This window comes from Natrix helvetica (assembly GCF_964273705.1).
Source record: "Natrix helvetica genome assembly, chromosome: 2".
Taxonomy (NCBI): domain Eukaryota; kingdom Metazoa; phylum Chordata; class Lepidosauria; order Squamata; family Natricidae; genus Natrix; species Natrix helvetica.
This window is the reverse complement of record NC_138552.1, coordinates 45,045,980-45,069,892: the sequence shown is the minus strand read 5'-3', so window position 1 is coordinate 45,069,892 and position 23,913 is coordinate 45,045,980. Positions and strand designations below refer to the sequence as shown.

General features: G+C 35.1%; 2 protein-coding genes across 6 annotated transcripts in view; one reads left to right on the top strand and one right to left on the bottom strand.

Annotated features, from left to right (window-relative positions):
- Nucleotides 1–15,872, top strand: part of SKIC3 (SKI3 subunit of superkiller complex) — a 50,454-nt gene extending 34,582 nt beyond the window's left edge. Inside the window, exons 30-41 of the mRNA XM_081940929.1 lie at nucleotides 39–162; nucleotides 1,916–2,137; nucleotides 3,607–3,679; nucleotides 5,337–5,390; nucleotides 5,488–5,584; nucleotides 6,107–6,235; nucleotides 7,519–7,640; nucleotides 8,466–8,624; nucleotides 10,943–11,095; nucleotides 12,561–12,691; nucleotides 13,393–13,516; nucleotides 15,310–15,872. Coding sequence (XP_081797055.1) covers nucleotides 39–162; nucleotides 1,916–2,137; nucleotides 3,607–3,679; nucleotides 5,337–5,390; nucleotides 5,488–5,584; nucleotides 6,107–6,235; nucleotides 7,519–7,640; nucleotides 8,466–8,624; nucleotides 10,943–11,095; nucleotides 12,561–12,691; nucleotides 13,393–13,516; nucleotides 15,310–15,390 — 1,469 coding nt within the window. The 3' untranslated portion in view covers nucleotides 15,391–15,872. The remainder of the gene's footprint in view (nucleotides 1–38; nucleotides 163–1,915; nucleotides 2,138–3,606; nucleotides 3,680–5,336; nucleotides 5,391–5,487; nucleotides 5,585–6,106; nucleotides 6,236–7,518; nucleotides 7,641–8,465; nucleotides 8,625–10,942; nucleotides 11,096–12,560; nucleotides 12,692–13,392; nucleotides 13,517–15,309) is intronic.
- Nucleotides 15,873–17,279: 1,407 nt separating this feature from the next.
- Nucleotides 17,280–23,913, bottom strand: part of FAM81B (family with sequence similarity 81 member B) — a 50,800-nt gene continuing 44,166 nt past the window's right edge. For all 5 annotated transcript variants that reach the window (XM_081944921.1, XM_081944919.1, XM_081944922.1 and 2 more), the window contains 4 exons: nucleotides 23,335–23,441; nucleotides 21,737–21,872; nucleotides 19,461–19,656; nucleotides 17,280–18,924 (listed from right to left, as the gene is read on the bottom strand). In XM_081944921.1, coding sequence (XP_081801047.1) covers nucleotides 18,794–18,924; nucleotides 19,461–19,656; nucleotides 21,737–21,872; nucleotides 23,335–23,441 — 570 coding nt within the window. In that variant the 3' untranslated portion in view covers nucleotides 17,280–18,793. The remainder of the gene's footprint in view (nucleotides 18,925–19,460; nucleotides 19,657–21,736; nucleotides 21,873–23,334; nucleotides 23,442–23,913) is intronic.

Genomic DNA, 23,913 nt, shown 5'->3' with positions numbered 1-23,913 from the left:
ACTTGCCATTGTTTTGAATTTCTCATTTTTATTCCTAGCTTATGAAAAAGCTCTTGCAATGGCAGAGTCTGAGCAAGATAAAGCATATATATTAACCGCCCTCGCAATAATAGAATACAAACAGAACCGAGTGGATGCTGCAAAGACCCTCTTATTTAAATGGTAAGGAGTAAGTACAGGCGTATTTCTCTAAACCTATTAAAGTACTTTAGAATCATCCTAATCCCCTTTAATAAGCCTAGAGAACTGTAGGCAAAATGGAATCCTTGCTGACTTGAAGGAATCCCTGGTCTGCAGAAGCATCTTTCAAAAAAAGAAAGATAAAACAGGAAATGTCTCCCCTCAGGAATTGCACAGTGCAGTCACAAAATGTAAATTTATAGCTTGGCAGGAATTGAATGAACCTGGGGGTGCGGGCGGGGTGGTGGTGGTGGCAAATTTTGAAGAAGAAAACTTATTTTACAAGGGTTACAATTACATTCCTGTTTCATGTGTTCTATTTAATAGCAGACTCACTAGTGGCTGAGTACCTAAAAATATGAGAACACCCAGAATAAGAAGATGTACAGTTGGAAAATTGTTCTCAGTCATACAGAGATACAGAAGTTTGTGAGTTTAGATAGGAAGGAAATCCCAGATTGGCCTGGCATGGGGTATTTTACCTTTCACATTCGCAGAAAGAAAAGGGGGGGGGGGGAGAATAAGGTCAAAATACTATGTGCCTGACTTTTGATCCTTTAGGATTTAGTTCATAGTTGAGTATAGCTGAGAATGAAATATGGATGAGTTGGTTACTGCACCTGCCTTCTCTTCCCCAACTCCAGCACTATCAGATTTCTTATCAAGGCTGATGGGAGCATGAATAAAATCAAGCTTTGGGCTGAGATTAATTTGTTCCCTTTTGCCATCTTTTTCATGAGGTTAATTTGGATATATGATACTATTACATTAAAAAAGAAAAGAAAAATAACCTAGCACGTACAGTATTTGCGTTTGTAAATCATGAGAACATTTCATTCATTATCTCACTTTTCAATGAATGATGATATACTTTAATACAGGGGTGTCCAAACTTGGGAACTTTAAGACTTGTGGACTTCAACTCCCAGAATTCCCCAGCCAGCATGGCTGGCTGGGGAATTCTGGGAGTTGAAGTCCACAAATCTTAAAGTTCCCAAGTTTGGACACCCCTGCTTTAATACAATAGTAGATTGCAAAGCTATTGCCAAATTGCCAAGCTATCTGTTAATATGACTTTACTGCCTCCAATTTTTATTAGTCAGCCATTTATTAAACTTTCCCCCCCCCCCCCTTGGGATGTTTTGTAGCTTTTATAGTCAGGTATGTTAAATGGTGGTTTCTGAAAGAAACTGTTCCGTGGAAGAGAGTTATCAGGGGAAATTATTTGACTAGTTATTTGACTATATATAAGCAGAACCTAAATTTGAATATTACTATCGTTAGTCCTGGATCATAAATGTCACTGGTGTAAACAGATTCAAAGAATAGTAATTGCCATACTCAGCAAAATAAATCTATACCCTGCATGGTTTCTTAGGACTAAACATTCATTTAAACAGGAAAACCTGTTCTTATTGAGTCAGACCATTGATCAGAGAACTTCAGATGGATCTTCACCACGGGGTAGCCAATCTATAAAGCCTGCAGAGTATGGAGGTGGAACTGATTTCTTTCAACTAGGGATAAAAGCCCAAATGTAGGATCTTCTAAATGCAGAACAAGCGCTCCCCCCCTCCCCGCCAGCATTTGGCAATACTTCATAAACATAAAGGTTTTCAGGTATAAGATAGCATTTTGAATTATAAATATTGTGCCGAGTAAGCAACAGACACTTCATATTATACCTTAACGTGATGGTCCTTGGAGTAATAAATTTTCTGTGTTGCGTTTACAGTTCTATATTACAGGAGCCTAATATGGAAAGCCTGCAAGCCTTGTGCAGCTTAGGGCTGATCAAGCAGGATGCTACACTTGCAACCGCAGCACTTAAAGAACTGTTAAAGCACACAGGGAAAAAAGGCAATGTTTATAAGAGGTGCCTTCTTGCATCTGCTGTCTATGCATTACAAGGCAGACATCTGGCTGTTCAAAGACAAGTTTCTAAAGCTGTCCACAGGTATGTGAACTATAAAGCAAGCAATGTTAATTTTGCTTATCGCCCATTCCCCAAAGAAAGGTGCTGTGTTGAAATCCTCTTGAGTTTTACTTGCAACAGCTGCCCTGTGGGTTTCACTCTTTGAACTGTGTCAAGGTAGAGGTTTGCAGTTTGAGATATCTTCAGAATAAAAGTAGATGTAATTAAATGACTACTTTCCCCTTCTGATAGGATAAATATCCTATCAGCTAATATGAAGTATTTTTCACACTGATTCTATTATTTAGGGGAAACTATTAACATTTTCATTTAGGTAAGGTAAGACTATTGACTTAGAATGGAAGTCAGGATGTTTAAACAAGACACTGCCTGCTGATATTCTCTGTTAAGTGATTTATGTTAAATGTAATAACATTTGCAGGTACTCCTTAGATTATGATGGGAACTGGGACTGGAATTTCCTTCACTAAGCAATGTGGTTGTAAAGCATGAAGTCATGTAACAGCAGTCCTGGTTGCTATCGTAACTCCACTAAGTAAAGCAAAGTAGGAAGAGGTGGAAGTATCAGGCAAGCAGGTTGGTGGGTGAGAGCTACAGGCGGGTATAGCAGGTGGGCACTATGGATTGTGAGTGGATACTACAAAGTGTGGATAAGCAAGCAAGTATTGTGAGTACTGGGGATACTGCGGGTAGGCACTACAGTGTGTGTGGGTGGGTATGGCAGCTTCCCCATTGACTTGAAAGCTGGTTGGGAAGGTTGCAGCAAATGGTGACCATAAGATCTTGGGATGCTGCAACTTTCCTAATGGCAAGCCAGTTTCCCGTCACCTGCATCATGAACATGTCATAGTGACAATGCTTCAGTTGTGTGAGTCTCTTCATCCAGTGCCATCATAATTTTGCATAGTCGCTGAATAAGTGGGTATAACCTGAGAACTGCATGTAAATGAATTTAGAAGCAACTGATTTGTCATATCAATTATATTGAGTTAAATTACTGAGAATATAGTTGCAACGTTCAAAATTGGGAAGCTCACTAATATCTAACAGATTTTTATAGCCAAACTAACACCCAGGTGGACATAGATTTTATGGCCTCATTGTGCTTCATTGATGATATCAGATATGAATGACTATCAGTTTTCAGATTAGCAAAAGTGATTTGCTCCACATTATTTTAACAAAATCTAGAATCTAGTTTGAATTGAACCGCGGAGGGTTTAAAAATGCAGTTCATCTAGCAATATTATTTTGAAATTTAAATCTGTGTAGCCTGTTTATTGTTTTTTCAGTTGGTGCTAATTAATTGTTTTCACAAATCTTTTCAAAGATACTACTTTACTATATTAAAAGGACTATAAGCATAGGTTAGAAGTATCTGTGTTAGAAACAGTTATACCGAAAGTATGTTTCATAATTTCAGTCTGTGTTGATAGATTCTACTATATAGAGAATTGTGACTTTAACTCTGCCATGGTCTCTTGCCTAAGCAACCCAGATAACCCTGCCCTCTGGTCCCTGCTGTCAAGACTGGTCCCTCGGTATGTGCCACAAAATGCCAAGGTAAATATGCATAGATGAGAGTGCAGTACATACATGCTGAATTACAGATTTATTAAATGAGCACGTGGTAATAAAAAGTTTTCAAAATTAGCATCAATATTAGAGTTCAATCATTTTGACAAGCAGATATCTTCAACATGTTCTACTTGTCAATTGTCATATTATTATTTTTTAAAACATAAAAGATAATCACCAACATAGCAGCTTGCTTAGTTGTACCCTTTTGTTCACATATACGCACAGACGCAAGTCATTATTATTATTACCTGCTAAGTGAAAGGTTCTTTGAAAAGAAATGGAGGAAGGTAGGTTGACAACCCTCTCAGAAGACTGCCCTGTGAAACCTGTTCTTAGCTTTCCATAGGCTCATTATCATCAGTTGTCCAGGGCGAAGGATCCTGCCAGCTGTTCTGCAGGGTTTTTTTTTCTTTTGCAGTAATATTTATCGCATTTTTATTTACAGTGTTTTACATTACTTCTAAGCTGCTTTTGGGGGACAGCTGTCCTGAAAGTTGGGTGAAAGATGTAATAAGTAAATATCATAAGCTAAACAAATCGTGACAGTGGGTCCTTCCACAATTATGTGAGGGTTGTTAATGAGAAAAGACTGAGGTCTATTGGAAATGCTAGAATCTGGCACAATCTCAGAAGTTCTCCTTAGCTGAAATGCATGTATGCTGATTCATGGAACTCTTTAGATGTGCTGGTGGAAAAGATAGTTTATAGTAGGGCTATAATAGGGAATATAATAGAACTATAATAGGGAATACTTGTTATTTTGAAAAGCACATTCTCTTCTATTTGTGGTGGAAGTCACAATTCTCTACAAGTATTGCTTCCTTGCATAATGTAGCTTTGATTTTTTCCTTGAATGTATGTGCATTTTGTAGTTCCTGCAAAATTTATTTTGTCTTTGTCACCACTTTCTTAAGAGCTAAGGTTAAATAATGAGCTGTTCTCACTAGACAAATAGATGTTAATTCAGCTGTTAAGCACTTTTTTCCCCTAATGTACCGTTGGTACCAATGCTTAGGCCCTGACCAGTTCACCCTCCTCCCTATACCATCAGGAATATGAAGGAAGTTTTTTTTCCTTCCTTGAAAAAAAAACCTTTATTTTTCCAATGGATAATGGCAAGCACCAAAAAAATGGCAGCTATCTGCTGCTATTTTCTTGAACTTCATTATAGTTTTGCTTTTCGTGGTAAAGAAAAATGTAAACTACCTCCTCCCATGAGGTACTCTGCAAAAAGCCATTCAGGAGAGGAAAACAGGTGATTCCATCAATGGGAAAAATTTCAACCTGTTATAAATCACCTGCTGCAAAACTATGAATAATGTTAACTTCATCACCTATTAAATCATTGAGGATACAAAATCCACCCGAACTCCTATGGAGTCATAGGGATCAGCCAGTGGGATGAAGTTTTGCCTCTTAAAAGATCTTAGTTCCCTCTCAGTCCCACTACTTTCGATTCAGATTTATCCCATGTTAACAAACAAATACAAGGGAAAAGATAAAAGATGGCTTCATTTTGTTAGAATATTTAAATCTGTGTATTTGACCATTTTTGCCAAATGCAGCAGAATTATTCTTATGTACTGTTAGTTTTGTAATATTCTGAAACGTCATTCTTAATCAATGTTTGCTCTTACAGGGTGGAGCTGTGGCAGGAAATATTGCTTGTATTCTTGATCTAAATCATGGGAAGGTTAGTGTTTTTGATATTGAAAATATGATCACCTTGGAGCAATACTTTCTATTTAAGAAAGTCAAAATATGCATTTGCTCTGTATTCTTTTGTTCAGAAAGCCTTGCTGAATACTGCAGTTAATCAACTGGCCACAGGATGTCACAAAGAGGAAAACAAAAAGAATATTCTAAAAGCAATTCATCTTTCTCCAGGTGATACTTATATTTAAATCTAGAGCTACTAATTCTTACTCTAAATTTGACCTGCATCCAGGGTCTTTTCAAGAATATAGTTTAACAAGTGATTGATAGATTCAAGACAAAAAGGACAAATGACATGCTAATTTATTTCTTTATTGATTATATTCGTATTTCCTCTAGCAGCTCATGACAGCAGATATAGTATAGGCTTTCCAGTTTTATTCTCCCAATAATCCTGTGCAGCATGTTGTATTATGAGATAATGACTGTCAGAAGTCACCCAGTGCACTTTGTGATTGAAAGGGATCATATGCCTCCATTTCTCCAGTTCATCACTCTAAGCACTAGAGACCTAAACAATAATAAGCATCTAAGAACCAAGTTTTTTATGTGACTCAGGCCTTGAGGGTGCAGTGATTTGTTCACTTTATACTTTAGGATTTATGTTTTGTGTACATCCACTTGTTTAATTTTTCCAATAGTTTGGTGGTCTAATTTGAAAATGACATCTTCCGTGCATTTGTACCTTTTCAGATGATCCTACAGCTTGGGCAGTACTCTTGGCTGCTTGCCAGGCAGAAAACACAATTGTTCATCTGCATAATAAGCAATCCAAGCAGACACATCTGGAACAAATGATTGTCACTGCCATCTCAGCTAAGAGTAAGGCTGCTTTTGTTCTTAAAAACAACTGTTCTTACTGCTGTTTTTAACTGAAATGATCACTAATGAAAATATTGGTACACTGGGCTGCAGCAAAGTCTATGCAGTATAGATAGAAAAACATGTTCTTTTAATGATGATTATGGAAATTGTGCAAAACCTAGAGACTGTAGACATGTAAGTCTGATTAAACAATCATTGCAAACACTGTGGGAAAAGAAGCTGTATAATTTGGTTGACATGCTAGAGAAGGTCTGGCAGTAGAGTGCCAGAAGGTTGACATCCATGCATTGATTAGTAAAGGACCTGTCTAGTCTCAGTTTTTGTTTTTTTTACTAGAAAGGAAGACTATCTGACTTAGGGCCTTCTAGCTCTTACATAAGGTGTGTGTGCCCAGTCACAATTACAATGCTGCAGCATCTTAAAGTCCCCCGATAGCCATTTGTAACCTTTTCCCCCACTTTCTACCAACTAAGTGGAGAAGCTGGCAGAGGTTTGTAAATAGCAATCACATAGTGTTGCACTTAACAGTGGCATGGGATTAATTTAATGACAGCAACCAGAAGTGCTGGAATTTACATCCCTAAGTGGTGTCACATTTTATGATTGCATTCTTAGCGACAGAAGTTCTAGTCTCAATTGTCACTGCTAACCAAAACCTGTACTTTCCTTCATTCAAAAGTATTTTGCAAATGCAAAACTCCTACAATAAATGGCATTCTAACGAGACCCTTTCCATAGGTCACAAAAACATTTCTCTTAGAGTGAAAGAATCAACTTAGTTACATAGTGAAAATGTAAGAGCTTAATCCATCCAATGGTGATCCGTCTTTCCTGATGATCAAGTATGTCAGTAGCTCATGTAACAAATTACATGCCTGCATCCTATCAATTACTTTGGGAAATAGAAAATTTACTCTTACAAATTAGAAAATTTACTCCTTTATATCATAAAGGCAGAATTTGTTTAATTTCTTCCCATTGTTGATTGTAGCAGCTAAATGCTTGAATCCAACACTAAAAAGGTCCTGGAGAATTGGAACCTAAGGAGTAGAAGATAGTGCAAAATAGGGGACCTCAACTATTAACTTTCCAAAGCCAAAATCTCTCACCATGCTAAATGTTTTACAATTTGAAACATAGCTACATATTTTAAAAATGTGAATTGCTTTAATGTAAAAAGAATTATTCTTACTGATATCAGAATAGCAAACATTTTGTTGTAAAGAGTTGGGGTTAATGCATGTGATATTATGAAATAATGAACTTCATATGCTTTGTAGCTAAAGCCAAAGAACTTCCAGCTTCCAGAGCTCAAGAAATCGAAGAATGGTCTTTTTTCCAAGCTATTACTGGCTTAAATGAGGCAGGTAGAACTTCAGAAGCTGAGGCTCTCTGTGAAAAGGTATGATTAATGTTAAGATGACATGCTACCATTATTCAAACATAGGTAAAGTTGCTCAAAAAGCCTGATACAGAGAGTTAAAAATTATTTCAGATATTTTCCATATCAGAATATCTCCGTGAAACCATTTGAAAAATGATGGTGAATATGCAGCAGTGACAGTACTGGTTTTGCTTATAGTGGAAAGGCTGAGATTCACTTTAAATTTGTTTGTAAATATTAAAAAATATTTTGCCATTAGTCTTCCGCATTCTTGCCTCTTCTCACTAGCTCATTAGGTTCCTTTCGGGATTACTGTAAATTAAAAAGAAGCAGATGACACGTTTAGTAAGGTACAGTTGCTTCTAATGATATTTATAATATGTCCAATATGCTATTCGAGGTTTTTTTTAGTGGATTACAAGAGGTTCAAAGCATGAACCCAGTTTTAAAAATACCCAAACAAAACTGACAGCATAAATAAATAGCGCCAAAAAGAATGAAAAGTAAGATTTTGTAAAAGTCAGAAGTTAATTGAATTGCAATTATTCATTCATTAATTGCCAGTAAAACTTGCTTCGCTGCATGAAACACGGAACCAGCATAACTACTTGATCATAATGTGTGCTGGGAATCTTATTTTAAGCATCATGAACATGTTTTGATTTCACCAAATCAAAGTATAGAATCAATGGTTTCTTATCTCTCCTCTTTTTGCTCACTGATAACTGAAATAACTGGATTCTTTGACTTATTGAAATTGTGTTGCTAGAATAACAGCTCTGCTTTTTTTGTGAACTGGTTTTAATTATTTTATATGGAACTAAGAGAGTTTTTTGCCTCTAGGGCTTAAAAAAATTTCCTGAGCAGCCAATGTGGTACCTGCTCTTAAGACAAGTTCAGTGCAAACCACTTTTGCAGTCTCACAAAGAGCTTCCTGATGCCATTTTGGAAGAGCTCCAAAAGGCAGTTCTCTCCAACTCCACATTGATTACAGCTTGGCATGTAAGTTTGTCTACATTTATCCATGATTGCGTTCTCTTTATTATATTTCACAATATGGGGACTTCTTCATCTAGTACTGTGAATAAGTAGTCTTTCTGCTTTCTCTCCTAAAAGCCTGCTGAAAAATTGGAAGGTAGTATATTGTGTGAGCAGAGTGGACTCCCATCTCAGCCTTTAGCATATACCATGCTGTCAGTTTGGTTGAACATCCTTACATTTGAACACAACCCAGTGTGGCCAGATTAGGCACTGGAAGCTTATAGATAAGCATGGTTTTCAGCATAGATCTTTTCAACAGGCATGTCTACCCATACGTTGGGAATGTATTTCTGTGAGCATTGCAGTCAAGTATTATAATCAAAAGCTGCTGGTCTGTGCATTTTGCCAGTGTAGCAGATTTTAAAATCAGGCTGCTCAGTTGCCCTGTCACTTTTAGCATCAAGACCCTAGAGTCAATAGACGTTGACATAAATACGGTCAATAATTCTTAATCTTGCATCAGCACACTGGCAGTTGGGGGCTTCTCCAGATGATTTTTAGAATCCAAATAGTCTTTGCATTGTTGTCTTTAATGCCATTCTTCAGCTCTTAAATGTACTTGATGTTTTGCCCAGAAAATAAGACACTTTCGTTACTGGAAACAAAAGATGTTTTGACATATGTCCAAGAAATAAAAGAACAAAGAATAAGTTAGGCAATGAATTGTTGTCTCAGTTTTTCTGGATGATACAAAGTGTGGATAATTGATCTGCCAATACTTGAGGACAGTAAAACAGAATAGGAGAATATCACAAAGTAAAATCGAAACCTGAAGATTATTGTCTGTGGTGGTCCAGTGGTTATTGGATGGCACTTAGAAAATCTTTGTATTGACAAAATCGCCATCTGCCAATTAGAAAGGCCTCCCTAAGAGTAATTGGAGCAATTGAAAATTATTGGATGCAGATTTCATAAAAGAAAAAAAATAGCTGTGTCTTGGTGTTCTTGCCACCAAGAAATAAACATTGGTAATGGGCTGTTTACTCTTCATCTTTCCACACCTGCTTCATCTCCCAAAACTCGACAGAAAACCAGGACACTGTCTGGAATTTATGTTCAGAGAGAGATCATGAAGGCTGATCTACAGAGAACACAAACTATTTTTTCAAGTGGCAACTAAGACTTCACTTGAAGTATGCATAAAGCACAAGAGCTTCCCCAAATATCCTTTGAAATTCTGTAATTCCATCAGGTCCCAAAGGTTGACCAATCAAGAGAATTCTAACACCCTGTTATGGTACTGGGAACAGAACTTCAGAGTATTCAAAAAGTAATCAATTTATTACAAGGAACAAAGAGTATTATCTCCCAAAACTACACCAAGATCAAAATTAGATCAAAAATAAACCTCCTCCTTCCTCAGGAAACAAAGCAGGCAAAGAAAGTGCTGAACATCTTTTGTAAAATAATTAGTTGCGGCACTACATGACCTAAGAAGAAATAAGACTGGAATCATGTTTTAAAATAGAGGTCTGTAGCAAATTAATATAAGACAAACCTATATCCGGGTATGATGAAAACTTCATTTTTGTATAGTTTAAAATATGAAAATATGAAGGAATTTGGTTGTGCCTAACAGAAGCATAGAAATGCATGAATGAAAATTGAGCTATTCAGCACCATGGTCAGCTACTTTTAAGTCTTAATTTGAGCAGGCTCCAGCTATCCCATTTAGCCATTGTATTTGAGATTCATTTGGAATGCAATGCAACAATGATAACTTTTGAACGCTTACAGTTGATGGTAACAAAAGTGAATATTGTGTTGTGTATGAGTGATGTTTGCTTCCTGGGAATATGTACCTGAATTTATTTGTCCCTTTTGGAACAAATCAGCACTATCTTCATATAGCTTGCCGGTGTTATCCATACTCTGTCACGAAAATTGATTTGGAAACTCTCCAGAGAGGATGATTATTATACATTTGCATAACTTGTCTTATCAACTACAGCACCTTAGAGAGGGAAAGCTATATTCATGATCTTTAATTTCCTTTTTTTTAGTCTCAGACTTCATTGCATGTTCAAAGATATGCAATTTAAGAATTTTATTGAGGTGTCTTTGCTTATACCATTCAGGAGAGCTCCATGTGAAATTCCAGATTATTGAGTTAAATATTTTTGAGATTCTTTTGAGTTTCAGACATTTTATTTTTTAAAATAACCTTGGCTGTTTGAAATTTCACTTTTACCATAATACTTACAGTAATGTTTAAAAACTAGAAATTAAATACAAAGCATGCTTTTTAAAAACAATGGACTTGATTTCTTTTTTCCCAGTGGTTGGCACAAGTCTATCAGTCACAAGGAATGATGGTTGGTGCAGAAATGTGTTACCGAAAAAGTTTAAAATTGGCATCACAGCAAGGGAACTTGAGTGGGAAACTCTGTAGTCTTCTAAGACTTGCTAAACTTGCATTAGAAATCTGTATGGTAAGAGTTTAAATTGTTAAATGATAAAATGAATAAATTGCAATAATCTGATACTAAAATAGTTCTTCTCAATTAACCATTATGGGAGGAATCAGAAAATATACAGATAAGATAGTTTGCCTTTGCAAATTGTATGATAAAGGAAATTAATGTCAGCATTCCAAATATCATGCAGAATTAAATCAGAGTCCAAGGCAAAGCTATCCTTAAAGTTCCAATTTAATAAGACAGACATGTTGGCAACGAACTGTGGAATCCCAAATCTGAAAACCTCATTGGATTCCACCCAGTTTAAAGTTCATGATCTTATCCCCACACCCATAAATCCATCACATGGTCCAATCTTCTTTGGCTACACTGGCATCTCCACCCAGCTGGTTCCGGTCAGGTGTAGAGGTGCGGAGACAAAAGATGACCTTGGCTTCTAGAAAGGAATGACAACAACACATTCCACAACTCTACTCCTTTCTATTCCCCGCTCCCAATTACTACACTAATGAAACAGCAATGTGAATTAATAGAAAGTATGGCAGGCCAAAGATCCTAAAAAAAGGAATATGACTGCAGGCCTGACATTGTGCTAATCAGGTTTCATCACAAATGTATTATGAAATAATAGTATTTGTCAGCTATATATAGTTCTCAGAGATTTGCACTTAAAAAAAAAGATATTCCGCATTGTTATAATTGTGAATATTTAAATTTTACAATTTAGAAATTTAGTTGTTAATAGTATATGCTTCAGAGGTGGATTCCTGCCAGTTTGCATCGGTTCGGTGGAACCAGTAGTGGAAATGGCGACTGGGTCTATGAACCGGTAGGGATGACATGCTCGCCACGGCCCCAAACGGTTCCCCGGTTGCCACAACATAGTTTTTTGTCCTTTTTAATTGTTCTGCGCATGCGCAGACCTATTTATAGGCAAAATCGCAGTGCACCAAACCAGCAGTAATGCCGGAAGAAACCCATCCCTGATATACATATAGCTAAAATAGCCAGTGATTTTGCTTTAATATATTATATTGGAAGTCAGTTCATTGTTCTGTTAGTGGAGTCAAGAATACTTTGTTAAAATGTTTTGTTAATATAATTGATAGTGGGGAGTATTGTTTTACATGGTTGGTGACTTATGAAAGGGGATACCTGATTAGAGTTTCAAAATAATAATTTATTCATGAATTAAGACCGTTTTGTCTATGATATGGAGAGACAAGTTGCATAAAAAATAGATGTAAATAAATATTTGATAAATTAGTAGCTTTGGCTAATCCATTTTACCAAAAGAGCTAGAAAGTTACTTCCTTATGTTAGAATTCTATGCTACTTTTCATATTAATTAAGAGGTGAATGAAAAAAAATGATATATCACTATGAAACTATTTTTAGCTGTAATTACTGCAAGATATGGTGCTAGATATAAGTAACTGAGTGTTTACTTTTTGTTTGTTTGTTTGTTTGTTTAAAGGCTAATGTTTCAAATGATCACTGGCCATCTCTAGTTCAAGAAGCCACAACAGAAGCTATGAAAATTTCCTTCTGTCCACTGGGTATTCTATTTCAAGCACTTATGCAGTATAATCGCAAAATGGGTTCACGGTGGGTATGGGTTTATGTATTACGTGGAATTCATTCATAAATGTTGCTACATTTTTATTTACCCCAATTCAAAAACATATAGATGGCATAAAATTAAAAGATAGTTGAGGGTTGCTATAATAAAGTATAAAATTATAATAAGATGCAGTAGAGAGCCTCGTTTGATGGAAGCAAAATCCCTAAACTTGTTGTTTCCCTGAGAGTAAGGACATGGTTGTTGCAAATTGCTGTGAAAGTTTTATTGTCAGAGAGGCCTTTTAAAATTGCAGAATAAATTGCCTGTTTGGAAGCTTTATAGGAAACTCAAACAGTATTCCTGGCTGTTATACAATAGCTTTGTTTTCATGGAATTATTCTTTGAACTGGGGTCAAGAATCTGATTGAGTGATAATGAAGACATTTTCTCACCTGTAAACAGTCATCATCTATCTAACAAGCTGTGCCCCCTCTTAATGGCACTGTTCAGTAATTCACTGTCTTTTAATGATGTGTTAGATTTAGTTTTATATTGCAGAATATAACTATTTTCTGCTCATTTGTAGTGTGAGAAAATAATGCTTCCTTGTAAGTATGAATTAATGTAAATGTAAGCATGTATTTGAATATCTAAAATGCTGTAGATTCGTACTTATTTTGCCATTTTCTCATTATTTCTTATAACATTTAATCAGTATTCTACTTTTTCTGTTGTTGTTTTTTAGAGAAACACGTCGTATGTTAGAGAGAGTGGTATATCAATCTGGATTTCCAGAAACTGTAGTATCAGTTGCCCGATGGTATCTCCTAAGACATTTATATGCCAAAAATGATTATGAATTAATCGATGTAAGAAATATTTCCATGTTATATATGTTAAGTAGGTTTCTCAGTGCTTTATTTCAGAGTTTAATAAGTCAAATGTTATTTATTTAGGTGGATATATTAAATACACTGAATTTCATTTGCAAAAAAAAAACCTTTTAATATTGCACTTATGGAATGTTCTTTTCAGGAAGCACTATTAGAATTTGTCTATAATAGCTTTAATGAAGGAATACAATTTTATGTTTGTAGTAAGCTGCTACATTTGATGTACCTTTTTTCATTTCAAATTGTTGCATTTATACGTTGTGCCATTCATTTTAACCTTTAACTTGAATGATAATTAAGGAACTTTAAATATATATGATAGTTATATGTTAGATAAAGAAATATTATTTGCAATATTAAAAATAGATTTCTTTTTCATAATGCATTCATGAATCAAAAGTGCTCATTAATCACATAGTTGATGAACGGTAACCATCAGGTTATTTTTAAAAAAATAGAGAACATTGATTACAGTAGTGAGTGGCTTCAGCAATTAAAGTGTTTTCCTTAATATTGGATTGCTTATTAAGTTCATTTATATGGCTACCCATCTTGCAAATGCAACTCTGAGGAGCTGACCACACATTAAAACAATTCTTCTATTTTCCAAGAAATACATTTATCTCCTAGTTCCTTTTTGTCCCTTCATAGAATGAGTGTAATCTGAAGTAGTTGTGTGGGAACTGCTTTATCTGCTTTCAACAAAAAAGACAGTTACTCCTGATAAGTGGAAGAAGCCATCGGATTCCCCCCCCCCCCCACCTCTTACATATTCATACCAGTTGTGGGCTGCTTCAGTTTTAATATTGAACAGAGTAAAGGTGGGATGGGAACTTTGGCTATCTTGCCACAATCTTTGGAGGAATAAACTAGGGGGAGGGGGGAGAAATAGCACGGAGGATAATAACTTAAGTTACTCCACTATCCATACATCAAACTGTAAGTTGCAAAACTAGAAGTGTGCAAAGATTGTTTTTTCTTTCGAACCCAAATCCATCTTGTTCTGGTAGTTACGTTTTTGGGTTAGCTGTGTATCGAAAGACAAAATGTTTTTGTATTTCTGGATTTTAACTGAAACAAAATTCAGAGAGATCCTAGAATGATTTTACAGGGCTAGCAGAACAATGTTGAGGTAACCCCAATGCTGAGGTAATCCTAACCCCCTCCCTTCACTTCTGAGTGGCCATTTTCCCCTCTCATCTCAATGCTTCCCTTGGTCCTCTGCCTCCCCCCCACAACTACTGCTGCTAAAGTCCCAGTGCAACAGATCCTATAGGCCTTCCCATCTTCCTCATCTCTTCTCTCTCACTCCAGTTCCTCTTAGTTGCTACTAATGTGTCCACTTTTGCACCTCTTGGTTATTACAGTTCAAACTCCCAGCAACAGCTTGTCCCACTGGCTTAGCACTTAACCCTAGCACATTCTCTGCCTCTCTCAAGTGGCTGCTGCCTATATGTACCTTTAACAATGAATATCCTCACTCTTTGGCCTGTTCTTTTTCCCCACCCCCACACTCTTCAGCCCCATTTCATTCTGTACATTCCAAACATCTGAAAGATGAATGTTTCAGAGCAGGTCCAGAGCATCTTAAAGCAGCAACCCCCTGCATGGAATGGTTTGGCTCAGGTGGTTTTTGCAATTCCTGCGTCCAACCAACTGGCCTATTTAGCTTGTGATTGATTAGCAAATAAGTAAACAACTCTTACACTCTGAGATACTCACATTAATGCATAAATCTTTTTTTCCCCTCTGTTTTCCAAATTCTGCAGGCTCTTACAGCAAATGCCAAAGCTAATGGAGATATTCGAGTTTTGGAATTAGACAAGAAACTGTCAGCAGCAGCCTCCTAGCACAAACATTAGTGAAGAATTGGAATAACTTTGGAGGCTTTTGGAAACAACATCTTCATGACAAATACGTTGAGTTTAAATCACAAGTGCTAATTGTCCAATTTATATTAAAAAGAAAGAGTTATTAAACTATCCAGTTGAAATTTTATTGACATATGCAGTACTTAACCTGTGCCCCTACTGATAAATTACAGTGTATGCTAGTGACCTTGGAAAGCACAAAGGTTTTGACCTCTGCTCTAGAGTTAAATGTGACAAATTTCTGTCATAAAATGGAATCTTAATAATATGTCCGTGTGTTAAATAAACTTTGGACTATATCTATCTTCATAGTCTGCTAAGACCTTGCTGTTTCTCTTCCCATGTCATTTTTTTTACCATTTAGCAATGTATCTTTCTACAGCTTCTCAAGCAAAATAAATAATCTTTAACTTAGTGAGTGATGAAACAATAAAATCTGTTGAAGCATTGTTTACATCTTACTCTGCATGCAGAACCTTTTAATTCAGAACTTTATGATTTCATCCAAATATTTATTTTTTTCCTGACTATGTTTAATGTTATGTGTCCTGGCTGTCTTTCACGGTAGTTGCAGCAAACCTTTGATTTCAGGGAGATGATGGGCAGAGCCTGACAAAAGTAGATTTTCAGTTCTCTGGTTTTATTCATTACCTTCATTAGAGTCCATTTTGGAAATAAATATTTTTAGTTTAAATTAGATTCAAAGATGATATGAGGCCATAGTACTTGATGCTCCCTTGCTCATCAAGTTCAAAATGTTTCAGAATAGAATACTTTCAAACATAGCATAAAATAGATGGTACGTATGAAGTAGGACATGCTTATAACAACAAATGTTATTTCATTGTTCTTAAATTGTTTTTCATATACAAATGCTGGGCTATAATTTGAAGCCAAACGATGAAGGGGTGTATTTTTATTTTTATTTCAAACCATCTCTGTGATTTAAAATTCTCTCGTTTCCCACCATCACCCAACCCATCTATCTCCACAATAAAACATACCAGAAAAAAGGGGTTAAGTAATATTCCTTCCACATTAAATTCCATTTTTAATTAATTAGATTTATTATATTTACATCCCGTCTGATTCCCAACTACTCTGGGAGGGACAGTATGAAAAACATGAGACCTAGTACTCCAACTGAATTGCTCATATTTAACCTTTCTTAAGAATTCTTCACCCAAATGCATTAAGCTCTTCTTTTTTCCTTCGTAGTGCATATTTTATTGATAATGACTATCAGTTTGCTTGTTGTTAAAGTGAAATTATATTTGTGCTGCTAATCCTTAGATAATTACAGTAAAGCTACATTTCAATAGAATGGAGAGTTCCTTTGAAGAAACAGTTCTTAATTTTAGATATTTATATTCAAAACAGCCCTTACAAACATCAATTGTGTTTGTTCAACCCACTTCTGACATAAAGGTTGACAGAATGACTCCGTCTGCGTTTTATAAAAACGTAAGGATTTTTACTGCTTATAAAACCACTTTCTCTACTTGATTTGTCTGCCTAGTTAGTCCCCGCTTCTTTTGAACTATGTTCTCCTTCCCTTTTTTGGCTGTTGGATTTGAGAAGGTAAAAACCAATAAAGGACATCATCTGCCATTACAATACAATACAATTCAATAGCATAGTTGGAAGGGACCTTGGAGGTCTTCTAGTCCAACCCCCTGCCTAGGCAGGAAACTCTATACCGTTTCAGACAGATGGCTATCCAACATCTTCTTAAAGACTTCCAGTGTTGGGGCATTCACAACTTCTTGAGGCAAGCTGTTCCACTGATTAATTGTTCTGTCAGGAAGTTTCTCCTCAGTTCTAAGTTGCTTCTCTTATTGATTAGTTTCCACCCATTGCTTCTTGTTCTACCCTCAAGTGCCTTGGAGAATAGTTTGATTCCCTCTTCTTTGTGGCAACCCCTGAGATATTGGAACACTGCTATCATGTCTCCCCAGTCCTTCTTTCTCTTAAGCTAAACATACCCAGTTCCTGCAACCGTTCTTCATATGTTTTAGTCTCCAGTCCCCTAATCATCTTTGTTGCTCTTCTCTGCACTCTCTCTAGAGTCTCCACATCTTTTTTACATTGTGGCGACCAAAACTGAATGCAGTATTCCAAGTGTGGCCTTACCAAGGCATTATAAAGTGGTATTAACACATTGTATTAGAATAATGTATATATTTCCTCCCTACATTAGAAAAGGGTTTATAAGTTTACTGTTATTTAGCCTATAAGACTCTTCATCAAATTTCAGTGCGACATAGAAGCAAATATAATCCCCAAAAGATGAGATTGAAGAAAAAAAATTGTAATTAATTTCCTCAGTGCTTTACAACTGAAGGGCATTACTATTGGAACTACTACTAAAAGAATGGCTCCCTTTCAGGTTGTTGGCCCCAATGCTTCCTCCTATTCACTTAATCTGTTTTTAAAAACTGATGGAACTTCATAGTTGATGCTCTGATATGTTTTTTCTTCGGAGAATGATTTGAAGTATTGCAATGAAGTTTCTTTCAGGAAGTAAAAATGTTATGCAACAACCTTTGCATTATTCAACCACTTGATTTCAATCTTATAGAAGACTGCACAGCAAGTTCCATTTGAATTTTCAAGAACATTTTCTCCTCAAAAACTGGCAATAAATTATGTCTGGAATCTCATTGTTAGAAAATGTACAGTACATGAGAGTTGGTCAAGGAGGGGCATGTTGCTTGTATCTTCTAGTTCCGTAGCTACTTTGACCAAAAAAAAACCTTGGCATTTTAAATGTTAACAAATTTAAGTGCCTTTAAGAGGCTTGCATATCTATTCCTCAGAATATTTCTTGGCATACGGTTACATTTTTGCAAACTTAGCTTTTTCCTTCTTACAAGTAAATATCAGAATTAAAAACAGTGAAAAACAAATTGGTAACTAGAATACTGCATGTAAAAGTACTCATTTGAATTTGCAGAACAATTAAAATTGTAAAAGATTTCTTCATAAAATGAGACAAATGTTTTAGGAAATTATTTTTCTTTTTCATAACTAACAAAATTACATAAATGAGCAAATAAGTTGGTATAAGTTTCTCTGTAAAGGCAGGAAAGCTCCTAATTTGAGAACTTCAGGATATAACTGATGTAATGGTTTGTGAAAATAAATCAAGCGATAACTTACACAACAGTACTGTTAAGCCCTTGCACTTTATTTTCTTCAAACAAATGAAGTGTTAATGAGATTCTATTTTAACTTAAGTCTGTTCAGAATTATGACAGTGCTTTAGTTACAGAGTTACAGGAAAACAAGTCTGATTTTGTAGAAATAAGTTAACTTTTAAAACCTTTTTAGTATTTTCCCTTGATGGAATAAATGTACAGTAAATGCGAAACAAAATGTATTAGTCTTTGAGTTCACTAAGTTTTCGTCGTAGTTTTTTCATATCCTGCTTGAATTTCTCCTCTTCAAGTTTTAGTTTTGCTGTCTGTATATGTTTGAGTGCGTCAAGAGAGTCCCGGATAGATTGAAATCCTGGTAAATAACAGACATATTTTAGTAAAGTTGTCAATATTATCATTAATATCAAATTTTGGGTTTCTACTGCATTCCAAAATAATTTTTGACTTTTGCGTCTTAGCTTAAAGTCATCTTTTGATCTATTATTTTAATGTGTCACAAATATTTTATGAACATTTTTTTCAGTTAAGTGAATGGATCAGCTTTAAGATGAGTTTAGTTCTCCTTTGGTGCATAAATAATGTAAGGCCTGAAATCAGACTGATTAAAAGTATATATATAATTTTCTGGTATGAAAACAGAAGACTAGAAATAACAATAGACCTGAACTCACAATTTCTGTATCTAAATATCAAAATAATCAGTTATTTCTGCTGAAAGCTGTTTCTTGTCCTTTATGAAGAGAAAGGTTTATAAATTGAACCACAGTAAGGAGACTTTGTTTTCCTGCTTATGGTATGATTTGATAATCTGGAGAATGACAAAGTTGTGTAGCTATATAACACACATGCAAACACACAAATGCATGTAAGTGTGAAAAATAACCTCACCTGATCTGTATTCATTTTGCATTCTTTCTAGTTCATTCCACATCAGCTTTTCGAATCTGGTAATCTTTGCATGTAGTTTATTTTGATCATTTTTTACCTGGCTGAGTTCCACTTCAAATTGCAATGTTTTTTCTGTGTTTTCTATTCTTTTGGAGAGGTAGTATAAGCCATCTTCCAATTTCTTTTCCAGTATTTCCTTTTGAAAGCGTTGTGAAAAATGAATAGAATTACTCTACTAAAAATGTTATATTTATTCATTCAGTATAAAGGAATGAAATTATCCCTGCTTATCTGTTATATTTTTTTCTGCAGATGTTCTATATTTTTTGTAATTATTTTTATTTGTAACTTTACATTTACAAAAATGATAGATCTCACTTCCCAGTGACATAGGTAACTGACTTTTTATGGAACAGCCAAGATGTTGGCATGGATTTAAAGCTAATCTGGTGTAAGAGGCTTCCAAAGTTTTTGATATACATTTTACTATGAAAGCTGAAGATGTTCCAGCTTATAAAAATTGTTTGGTAGAGTGAAGGGGAGGAGGGTCCAAAGAAATGTTGGATATCAAAATCCTTTGCATGAAGTGCAGATATCACAAGTATATAGTGCTATTAACTGTAAAAGCCTTTTTCCAGAATTTCAGTTGAGCTTGGGAAAAAATGCTTCTTCTTCTTATTTTCTGGCTCATGTACAAGTCTGGAAAGAAAATTAAAATGAAACCAACTCTCATCATGTTTAGACCCAACATTATATAATGTTGAACATTGTAACTAAGATCCAAGCTACTAATTAAATCTGTAGATAGCAATTACATCATTGGGGTCCTAATTTTTGGAGTTAAAAAAAAACCTAATCAATCATGGGCTAAATTCAGATAGATTGGTCTCGGCAATTTATGTTGTTTAAAATTGTGGGTCAGTTTTTGGCAATCTAGTTTGTGGCTCTATTCTGAATCAACACCAGTTTCCCCTATCTGCTCTCCAGCAATTCTCCCCATGGTATGTTTTGAACAAAAAACATTTTTAAGATAATGCTTAATTTGACTATGAGTTTGCTTTTCTGTTTCTCAACTTTTTTCTTGTCATCTTTTTATTTCAAATGATATGTTTTCAATTAATTCCAATATTTATAATCTGGGTTGAGAATCTTATTGAGTAAACAGTGGGGAATAAGCCCTTCTCTGAGGAAAATGAGCAGTTAAGTACAAAATATAAAGAAATAGTTTTTAATACATTAAAAAACATACTGCCATATAAATGTGCCTCTATTATCAAATATTTTACTCATTTTTATTAGGCTTCTCATTAAGTGATTCAGTTACTAAGCAGATACAAGCACAATGAAGGTTAATGAAAGAAAACATCTCAAGGTAGAACTGAAGATTTAAAACTGGAAGGCAGAGCCATTTCTGACTGATGAGCCCACAGTGATTCCAAAAATCAAAGCACTTAGCAAACATGGACTTAAAGATTCAATAGCTTTAATCTATAAAATACAACATTTTAAAGTTGCTGCATAGTGCAATAATTTAGGATTAACAATCATAGAGTATGTCTTGTATTTTATAAAACAACTAAATTATCTCTTTGAAACTAAAGTAAAGTGTTCCAGATTTTCACACCAAGTGCTCCCCTCCCTCGCAAAAAAAAATGAAGAAAGTTATGTCCAGATAGAGTGTCCTTGTCCTGGATCAGCTACTTTCTGAAGCTAAACACTCTGCCTAAGTGCTTGCATGAAGCCAACATCCTTCCTCTTGCCAAAAACTCAAGCTGTAATTCAGATTGCAGTTTGAAAAAGGAGCACTCTGCCATCTGTTAGAGACTTATTTAAGATGACATATTTTATTGCCTGTGACTGAAAGAACAACATCCATAAGGTAGCAGCTTAAAATTCATACAACTCTGACTGCCCCAAGTCCCCAAAGTAACTTTAGTATATTATGTTTCTTTAACAATATATTGAACACAAAAAGCAGATGAATGGGCTTTCAATATCTGGTAATAAAATCTGATTGGTTCCTATGCTCCCTTCAGGTATTCCAGACTTCTGTATTTCTGTTGTAGGTTCTTCGTGAGATAATCTCTCATCATCGTCTTTCCCCGAATTCTCATTTCCATTACGCAGCCAATATTACTCATGTAAGATCACACAGAATGTTAACCAGATCTAAACACTTATCCATTTAAAATCTTTCTGCTCTTCTTTTATAAAAGAGGCTTCTTGAGAAAGTGTGTTATGCTTGTATTTTTTGCATGAATTACAAAAGCACTTGCCAATCTCTCCTTGATTGTAGCAAAGAGTTGGTTTGTGAAATGGACTTCTTCTTGTTCAGATCTCCTCAACTCACTTTCCATCCACTTTTGTTGGTTTTGAATCTGATCTTTAAAATCATTTAAAATACCATTTATCCTAATATTTAAAGAGAAATTCTTTTTAATTTTCATGAAAATGAAACATAAAACATGCAGTTCTTCTATACCATGAACTCACTACAAAAGCAATTTGAATAATAAGTACCAGTAAATGGGGTTTTATGTTAATTTTTTTCTTAGTTTAGTCTTAATTTTTTTACGACAACCAAACTCATGGGGCTTCATTCAAACAACTTCCATAAATCTATTCAGATTTCATGTCATGAATCAGTTTTATTCCATATACTTTTCAGTTTGTCAATTTTGGTAGTTAACAATTTTCTGAAGTGGCAACATTGGTGTATGGTTTTAGTTTCAAGGCTATAAATACTTATATGATCCTTGATGACATGTATTCTCCGAACAATACAGATCTTTAAAATGTATTTTCAAAGTGATCAAAGGCTTATATATTTTTAAGCATTGTAAGTCTCTGATCACAGTTTTTACATTGGCAAAACTAGATCCTTTGCAAGTATAGGGAAGAAGTTGAATATCAGCATCAATGGGTGTGTGTGCGTGTGCGCGAACATGCATGTGTCCCCAACAGATGAACAGATATATGTAAGACAAGAATGAAGTGAAGAAACATTTCTCCAAAAACCTCTGAGTTGTCTTCTTATCCTGTTTTTTAAAAACATACTGATTTTACAATTAAATATAAATAGCTCTTCATCTCACATCTGATATCAGAATTTCACATCTGATTTTTTTTTAAAAAAACAGAATGCGAGAGAGTACAGCTGCAGCATCTGTATCTGACTTATTAAAGCAGCCGCATCTTTTCAATATTCAGCAGTCATTTCAGTAGGGCTTTCACTGAAACAATATCAATCTTAGGAACACAGTTGCTTCAATGAACGTAGGTAGGTGCTGCATTTAAGCACTTGTGTTCAGAAGCAATTCTTCAAAAAGAAAAGTGAAGCATAGCACAGCTATATTTTACACTTCTTTATATGAGTTAGGAAAATAAAGGTCTGATATGGTTATGTATAGCATAGATGCTCTCCCCACTCGTTTTTATAGTCTTTTTCCTTCTCTAAGCCCTCAAAAGTTTTATTTTTTATTTATTTTATGTATTTATAAAGCAAATTTAGAAACTGCCCAATTCACTCACAGAATTACTGAATCCAAAAACAAATTTACATTGGTTCTTTTGAGTTTCTTTCTTCTTTCTACTTATTCAGTTTTATGATAGTTATTTTGCATTAAGTAAGAAAAGTTTTGTTCTTACAGCGATCAGTGAAAGTAAATGAAAGCACTGCAGTTTCGGTTAAAGCATTGACTTAGCTTTGCAAAAAAGATTTATGTGATTTTATAAACATTTATCCTTGTTGGCCTGTCAGGATTTTTAAAGGCAAGTAAATTAATTTAGTGCTCTTCTGTCTTCGTGCCAATACCATTGTACCATAAATTCTCACCAAGCACATTAACAGAATTGAAAAGCTTTGCTTCCTTACTTGAAGTCCAAGAGCTGCAATTCATGGTGTTGATCACCCTGTATTGTCTTTAAATTTGAAGTTTGCTCTGAGTTTGAAGACTGTATCTTGTCTAAAAGATGCATTACCTGATAGGAACAACAACCACCACAACAAAACATTATGAGCTAAAATCCCAGCATTGACATTAAATACACATTATGATTGCAGTGACTAAGGGAAAAGTCAGAATTTCAGATAGATTCATTCTTATAAACTTTTCTCAGAATTAATTTTGCTGCATAATAAAAGATTCCCATCAACTATTCCAAAATAATTATTAATGTCCAGTGTTTGTTGGATTTTTTAAAATAGAGTCTTTGTTCAGAAATGACCAGATTATACATAGGTTGCTAGAGAGAAAGTGAAGTTGAGAACCTTTTCTCTAATAATCTACATTTTCAGGAAGAGCTATGCTATGTGCTAATCCATTTGGAATAGCCAACAAGTATGAATCTTTTTCCTGAGAAGGTTTTAATTATCCTACTTCTGTCATATTTCTGCATGAAAGGCTTACCTTCGTTTTACATAGTGACTGCTTTGGGTAACAGTCATTTGCAG